Here is an 8,124-nt window from a genome sequence, read left to right on the forward strand (position 1 = left end):
CCCCCCGTCCCCCGTCCCCCGCGTTCAAGTTAGCTCTTCAAGATTTACGTTTGTCTGATGAGTGATGAGTTATCCCACTTCCCTCTGTTTCAGCTATGGCTGAATGTTTATATAAACAACCTGGGGATCGGAGTTTATCACACCGGAGTGGTTGTCTACGGTATCGGTGAGTCTCGGAGTTTTTAGGTTCGAAATTTCTTTCCGAATATCAAATTTTTGACGACTTATGACTTCGACGCGTTTCAAGTTTCTATCTCCCGTCGTCGTAATTGGGTAAACTGTTAGTCAGACGTGCGTGTGAGCATCCGACCAACATCTTTGAGTAGAACCAACAGGTTTTGCGTTTGGTGCTACTGTATTCGCCAAATTCTTACGCTAAAGAATCCTAGAACCCGTCACACGGACAACCGACAATAGGGCGAGATGGTCCAGGTGGTTAGAGCGCGAATTTACTGACCGGAAGGTCCGTGGTTTGAACCCGACCTCTGCCTCTCGACTTCCCCTATCTAGGCTTGGGCGACCTGGCAGTATCCCAGCCCTCGTGCTTCCTTCGAGTGGCATGGTAGCTAGGCGCCGAAAGGGTGCTATAGCTGAACGAACAGTCATATTTCTTGTTACTACCTTCGATTCAACGGACCGCATAACCCTTTGAGAGCGCTTTTTTTAAAAGTCATGGATTTTCGGGCTGCTCTGACATCCCCGGGACACTATGATGTGACTTCTACGAGCAACATGATCATTCCTCACAATCTCGAGGGAAGCGCGTTACTGAAGCCCTGTTTTCCAGCTTCGGTTTTGTGTTTGACGACATTCTTGAGACTGCTGTTGTTAAGAACGAATCCCACGACTGATCTGGACTACCCAGATGATATTGTTTTGTTCGAAAGTCACTAAGGTAAGAACGAAAAGTCGTCCAGCTGGTGCCTAGCTACCATTCTATCCCAGGGAAGCGTGAAGGCCGGGATGTTATAGGGACCCAACTCCACAGGGTTGCAGTCATCAGGCGGATTCTGATTTCTGACACAGTTTGGCGGTGTTGAATTCAGCTGTAGAAGAGTCCCCAGAATTCCAGTTCATTGAGACTGCCTACTTCGATGTCGCTGTTGAACCATGAGAAAGTCATAGGAACCTCGGCATTGTGGTGAGCTGCTAGGTTGTTGGCCCGCTCTCCGAGCTTGGCAGTTGGATCGCAAACGTTTCATCATCAGTCGAAGAGGCATCATCAGTGCGCGGTCATACCGTAGAGAAGATTCCCTTTTCTTTGTACGCTTGGTTTGCTCCTTGGTCTTGTTATACCTATTGTCCGAAGCGGCCCAGAGGTTTGACGCACGTTGTAGTGAGGATGGCCCACCGAAAAGCATTGAAGTTTACGGTCAGCACAGTTAGCAAATGGTGATCATGATCATGATCATGAGTTAAGTAGTTTTGAGACACGTAGTCGAGCTGACGTGCGCCAGATGGCTTTATGCCCAATTGCCACCCGATCTTGGTACACAGGGGGTGATTAACGTTTCCGTGTTCTGTTCCTCACTGTCTTGCCAAAGGTTCGTAATACCTACCACCCAGTCACCTATGTCATCTGTACGTTGTTCATCGCAAGCCATCTTGGTATTTTTCAAGGATCCCCTGATAGGATTGTTGAGCTGGTTCGACAGAAATCTGATCGGTGGAGTTCCTGAACTTTTAGCATGAAATTCGGGACACCTTGACTTACTACTCGTTTGTTATCACATTTCTACTGGACCATTTCGAGCTTTCTGTTGGGCCATCTCAAGAAGTGAATACAGCAATCCTTGGAAAGTTATCCGACGTTGTAATGTGAGAAGGATGTAGTCTCATGGTCATCATCATAATCATCATCGACAGCATACCTTATCGTTCTTTATCGTCATGTCTACTCTCACTGACAGGAAGCATGGTTGAACCAGTTGTTTGTTTCTGAGCACAACCAGGTTTTGTTGAAATAGTGTGCGGCATACAACTCGCCGAAATAATCCTCACTCATCCCGATGTGTTTCGCTGTAACCGCGGCTCGTTAAGGGTGTTTATCCTTCGTTGTAAGACTTTTAGCTGCGGTTACCTGGGCCGGGCATGTTACCACTGCTCCAAAGACACCACTCAGGGGGAACCGTGTTTGTCCATGAAAGGCTGGTTACTTTAGTGCCCTCAGCGTACCCTGGTGGAGTATTGGGAATAGACTTGCTCAGAATGTCAGCCATATGATGGCTTTCAAACCCTGACATGACCGCGAATGCGTCCGTGAGATCTAATGATGACTCCACTTCCTTACTCTGATGTTGACCAATCATTTTTGTTTTAGGGGGACATGAGGATGTTTATACAAACCAGGCCGATGTTCATATGAATATCGATGAGGCAACCTTGGCTGAAATTCAAGTCACCTCTAACTTCTTACCTTTGGGTTAGAGCCCACCACATCGACTACGATTAAGTCTAGAAGAAATCATGTACACAGCCTCATAAAGCGCATGGTCATACCGTTTGAGAGCCTGCCTGGTACCGCGTACTTTGTCTGATTGGTTCTTGTGATAAGCACTGAGCCAGAATATTGAACTTAGTTGAACGGAGGACCCGATAAATTTGACAGATCGGTGCTATTTCACGCGGCACCACTGAACGCCTGAGGAACAGCTCTACTTTTCGACTGAGTCGTAATAGGCAAACCCCGTTTCCAACTTCCACGAGTTCTCATGCCCTCAAATGCTTTTTAGGTGAACTAGTGGCTTAGCAGACTGAAACGAGGAAGTAGCCATCCGTTTCAAGAATCCCAGTCCTTGCTGGTGGACAGAATTGATCTTTTGCTTGGTGGACATGCGAATCGGTTACTGCACACTTTTGCCGCTGGATGCAGTTACGACTACCCGGAGGGGCTTGGGTTTGAATCTCCTAGAGATTCGTGAGGCATACTCCGGTAATTATTTTCAACGAAGATAAAACTGGTGTATAGGGTTGGAGACATTGTCAGACTTGGCCCAGTCGCGCCCTCAATGGCACTCGTGCATCCAAGCTATTGTCTTCAATGCATTTCTCCTTTCCCAACCCCCACTTAACTGTACATTGACAGCGCTGTGTTTACGCACTAATTTATCAGCTCCCACCAGCTCCAATGCCCAGCTACCTACCCCACCTCCCCAAATCATCGGCGAACGAAACGGTGGCAGCTACAACCACTGTACGACAAGTACGCGGTGATTACAGCTGAAAATGATGACGATAAGGTTAATAGACTTCAACGCACCGCTCTATAGAGCGTGATTCGAGGTTTTTGTCGTTTGCACCACTATCATTTTCATTTGTCTGCTATATAAACACACGCAAACAAACAGGAGGTACCCACCCAACTGCGCACTGATGATGTCTCCTCGTGAGGTGACGAAACGTTTGCAAGCCAATTGCCAAGCTCGGCGAACAGATCAACAGCCACCTGATCAACCGTCCTGGTGTAGGAGGCCCGCCCAAAGGCCAGAAATGTTCTTCGCCAATCAAAATCCAGTTTTTTGGGTCCGTTGAATCTCTGGGATCGGTTCGAATGTGCCGAAGCCCACACAAGCTGCTTATAAAAATAAAAAAAATACTTTTTGGTGCACAAGAATGCTTATGAAACGGAATTATACACTCCCAAGTGCGGCCATTATTGAGCGGGTCTGCTGAAGTCTTGTCTCACCAAAGGTTGTCATCGTTTCCAATGTTTATTCATTACTTACGAGTGTCCGCGTTACTTCTCTCCAAACAGCCCCCCTTTCATTTATCTTGACTTGAATACCCGCCTCACTTTACACTCAAGTGTTATTCTCATCAAAGCTTATCAGCTGTACACACACACAACCTTAGTCCTACGGCGTACAAGACAAGCCCTTTTCGTATTTCTACTGAACAAAAAAGAACAAGAATGCTCACATTCTATGGTTCGACTGGATAATGAGACGAATGCCACAAGGTCTACAAAACGCTGATTTTCAAATGGTTTCTGAAGAAAACTTTATCTGCCTGGAGTACACAGCCGACATCATTCTTCTCTTCAAAGAGGAGAAGAGGGCGTAGGTGTTTTTGGATGAACTGAACAAAGTCATCCCGTTCTTTGTCATGCGCTTTGCATCCACAAAGTGTTAAATTGTGTTAAATTGGACATGCTGTCACCGAACACGCCACTTACAATCCAGGGAGTGACATCCGAGTTTGTAGAGCGTCGTACTTATCTTGGAAGTTGTGTGTAAGTTCTCACATTAGAGTGGCAGATAAGGTCACTTCACAAATCTGTAAGGCTCAGGTTGGCTGTGGGGTAAAGTGGCATATCCCACAGCATATCTCACATGTCATGTTTCTCAGGCTACGGGCTTTTTTGTTGTACGACTGTGTGACGTGGTCCGTTCGAGCAGCGGAACTGAGACGTCCTCGGATTTTCGACGACAGTTGTCTCAGAACCATGGCTCACCTGGGCTGGTGTGGGTGAATTCTTCATGAGAAAGTGGGAAAACGAATATTCGGTTGTGCAAGGGGGTCCTTTATCGAAGAATCTGTCCAGTACCAGAAGCTGGGGTGTTTAGACCATACCGAACTATCGTTTGCCGAAGAGAGCGCTGTTTCCGTATCCAGTCCTGAGTGGTCAACGTTTGATCTGGCAGAGTGGTATGAAAGGCGATGCGAAAACCCTGGATGCTGTCGGTGCAACCCGCCTCCCGGCTTGGGGACCGCGTGATGCCCATTACGCCTGATTGGAGACGCTGCCAGCCGATGTTAATGATGTTCTCCTTGCCAGTTTCTATCCAGATTGCCTAAATGAGTGTCTGAAGATGTAGACAGACACCGTGGAATAATTGCGACAGGCTAGAACTAAGTCCCTTTCTCTTTTAGCTTATTTTTTTCTTTGAATCGAGTTCACAAGAAGGGCAGAACTTAACTTTGAATACCCTTTTTCGCCTTCACTTTTACGCTTGATAGACCGCAGTTGTCCGAGCTACGGCATAATTCCATGTCGTTGGAGCTTCGTTTGCACTACTAATGAAAGTTCTCTTGTTTACTCTGGTATTTCAACACCGAAATATGATCACACCTACTTGCATTAAGTTGTAAAACAGCTTCTGGCCACTTCGTGACTCACCGTTTTGGGTTTCTAACCATCCGGCTTTTTCGATTTGTTTACACGCGTCTCACAGATAGACCATTCAATTACATCTCCCATTTTTTCTGATGGGCTTTACAGTTTTCGCCGCTCACGGACTTCCGATGTGTGCTTTTGTCCAGCGAAAAGTTTAATGCAAACCTGAGAAGGTTGAAATGAATGACCGAATTTTACTTTTGACGAATAACTCCTCATTGTCGAATAAACAGTAGTAGCGAATGAAATGCCACCCTTTCAATCAGAAAAACCACGTTGTGAAAGGGGGGAGAGAACGAGAAGGTGCCTCCTCTAAACTTACCAGAGATTACTGAAATCCGTGCACTCCTGCGTAAAACTCAATAGCATAACTACCAGTGATTATCCTTTCTCTCGATTTACAGTCCTAGTGGTTCGCGTGGACTGGATTGTGCAAGCCCCCTGGCGACGACGATACGGTTTTCATTATTTGCTTACTGCACTTTTTCATTCATTTTACCTGTCTCTCCGACCCATTTCGAATTGGACACCCAACACAAAGCTGTTCTTGCCATGTACTATTGAGTAACCGCATCTGTTTGGGCTGGATGCATTGTTCGACCGAAGCATCTACTCCTTCAACATTTCAGAGGTTCGCCGATCTTCAATTACATGTCGGAACGATTAAGGTTGATAGTTCGATTAAATAGACAAGAAGCACTCAAACGACCGAGCCCGGTTTTTTTTTTACCAAAGTCCCCTGTTTCGGCTTTCCAATTGTTGAGACGGTGGTTTAGTTAGGTGTCATGTCCAAATTACACCTCAGTGGAATGGAAAAATAGAGCAGTGCCTGGTTCGTATTCTCAACTCTACGGGTGGCTTGCTGTAGGGCGCGTGCGACATTGTTTACGAGGTGGGTTTGTCACATCGCCCGGAAATTGTGGGGTTTGGTTTGAACTGCAAACTACTCCACCGGTTCACTATTCCGAAGATGAGCTCTTTGAACGGGAGGTTGTTTTGGGATGACATCTGCTTAGCTGACAGCTCTGCGTTTGCTTTATTGGTGCAGGTTTCGAGCGCGGACGTCTGTGATATACGTGTGTTTTCCCCCCGTATTTTTATCATACGTAACTCATACATAACTCGTACACAATTCACCCTCAATAGATGAACTGATCACACTGCATAGGTTGCGCTGGCTTGGCCACGTGCTGCGTATGCCAGTCGACCGACTTCCTCGAAGGGCTATTTTCGCACAACCACGTGAAGGGTGGAAGAGAGCCAGAGGCGGTCAAACAGTAACTTGGCAGCGAAGTATAGAAACAAGTACCAGCAAACTCAGCTGCGCTGGTCGTTGCCGTCTTCCTTGATGGGGACCCGGAGACGGTCCACATCAATGGCTAGAGACTGTCAGACATGGCCCAGTCGTGCCCTCGATGGCGCTCGTTCATCCAAGCTATTGCCTTCAATGCATAGCTCCCTTCCCAATCCCCTCACTTAACAGTGCACCTACAGTGCACCAATTTATGATCTCCCGCCTCCGATGCGCAGTTACCTACCCCTCTCCCCGAATCATCGGTGAACGAAACGGTGGCAGCTACAACCACTGTACGACAAGTATGCGGTTATTACAGCTGACAATGATGGTGATGAAATGATTCCGTATTTTTATCGCCGCAGCACCATTCTGCTCATTTTACCTTTTCATTTTTACGGTCTTCTTACTGCAGAATACTGCTACGGTGGACATCCTCTCAGTTACTCCGGGATTTTCGCAATGGCGCCACAAGATGTTGAAACACTTGGACCAAATTACTCATACAAGTAAGCTGCTTTCGTCATCCCCTCTGTGTCCGCCTGTCTGTTTGAAATGTCCCGCTGGTTCAGAGTTATCGTGATGTGGCTTATTTTTTGCGTTCTTCTGGAGGCGCCGCTCCCACTTTCCCACCGTCGGCTTCTAAGTTGCCAGTGCTGTAGTTTATGGATCGCTTGTGCTGATAGCCCGGCCCCTGCGGGAATCTTGGCACCGGAATGACATTCACTGACACGAAAGTCATCGAGAGCCGGGGTAACCATAATCATCATCGTCGATACCGTGACATTAGTGGTGCTGTAGTGGATCGCTTGTGCTGATAGCCCGGCCCCTGCGGGAATCTTGGCACCGGAATGACATTCACTGACACGAAAGTCATCGAGAGAGAGGGTAACTATAATCATCATCGTCGATACCGTGACATTAGTGTTCAACACTGATGCTTCACTGCCGGAGTAAACGGTTTTTGACCACATTTATCTCAAAACAGCCTCTTAGTCTTCCCAGGTATATTTCAGAAACGATATGAATTCCAAAACGGTACCCTTTTTCTAGGTTACCTGCCTCAGACTGTTTGATAATGACCGACGAGTAACTCCTAAGTTCGTGACTCTTCTATAAAGATATTCTCTACAACTTTCCGTTCATCTATGCATCCAATTTTTGAAACGCTTGCTGATCAGTCGCTTTCTCCCCGGATCTTTACTCGTTTGTACAACTAATAATAAATAAGCGTCCAACTGCAACACCAGTGCGGTGGTGCTTAGTTGCTATGTCGCAAACAAGGGAGTCCATGTACTTCCACGTTACCCAAGACTGGTGAAGATGTCGCGGTTGGGGTTCGAGCCCGGGACCTTCGTGCCTTAACCACCCAGCTCTCTCGAACCCAGGTTTTGTGTTCGAAGCGTGACGCGCTCCTTTGTAAAATCACCCATTTACAGTGTGTACATTCTGTGAAACGTTGCAGCCCTTGATTCCTTTCACGTCATTTTGAGCTTGTTTACTCAAGTACTCCCGACCTAAAGCTGCCACCTTGACGTGGTGGTCGGGCTTGAGTGATGCAATGATCCCGCGGGCTACACTGACTGGAACTTCGTTCCACAAGGTACAACCATGCCAGGAAGGCCAAAGGGTAGCAGCCAGACCAAGAGCAGCGAGACCCCGTACTACGAGTAATCGTGGTACGGGGCGGTCTGGGGGTAAAGTCGTACTGTCC

General features: G+C 47.2%; 3 protein-coding genes across 3 annotated transcripts in view; 1 reads left to right on the forward strand and 2 right to left on the reverse strand.

The window, feature by feature from the left end:
* Nucleotides 1-1,361, reverse strand: part of T265_10737 (hypothetical protein) — a gene marked incomplete at both ends in the record, with an annotated part of 11,852 nt that extends 10,491 nt beyond the window's left edge. The window contains one exon of the mRNA XM_009177197.1: nucleotides 1,091-1,361. Within this exon, the coding sequence (XP_009175461.1) occupies nucleotides 1,091-1,361 (271 nt within the window). The remainder of the gene's footprint in view (nucleotides 1-1,090) is intronic.
* Nucleotides 1-8,124, forward strand: part of T265_10736 (hypothetical protein) — a gene marked incomplete at both ends in the record, with an annotated part of 36,402 nt that overhangs the window by 9,784 nt on the left and 18,494 nt on the right. Inside the window, 2 exons of the mRNA XM_009177196.1 lie at nucleotides 94-166; nucleotides 6,826-6,919. Coding sequence (XP_009175460.1) covers nucleotides 94-166; nucleotides 6,826-6,919 — 167 coding nt within the window. The remainder of the gene's footprint in view (nucleotides 1-93; nucleotides 167-6,825; nucleotides 6,920-8,124) is intronic.
* T265_10738 (hypothetical protein) overlaps nucleotides 3,311-8,124 on the reverse strand; it is a gene marked incomplete at both ends in the record, with an annotated part of 17,844 nt that continues 13,030 nt past the window's right edge. The window contains one exon of the mRNA XM_009177198.1: nucleotides 3,311-3,571. Coding sequence (XP_009175462.1) covers nucleotides 3,311-3,571 — 261 coding nt within the window. The remainder of the gene's footprint in view (nucleotides 3,572-8,124) is intronic.

The sequence above is a fragment of the Opisthorchis viverrini genome (genome assembly GCF_000715545.1).
Source record: "Opisthorchis viverrini unplaced genomic scaffold opera_v5_399, whole genome shotgun sequence".
NCBI classification, from domain to species: Eukaryota; Metazoa; Platyhelminthes; class Trematoda; order Opisthorchiida; family Opisthorchiidae; genus Opisthorchis; species Opisthorchis viverrini.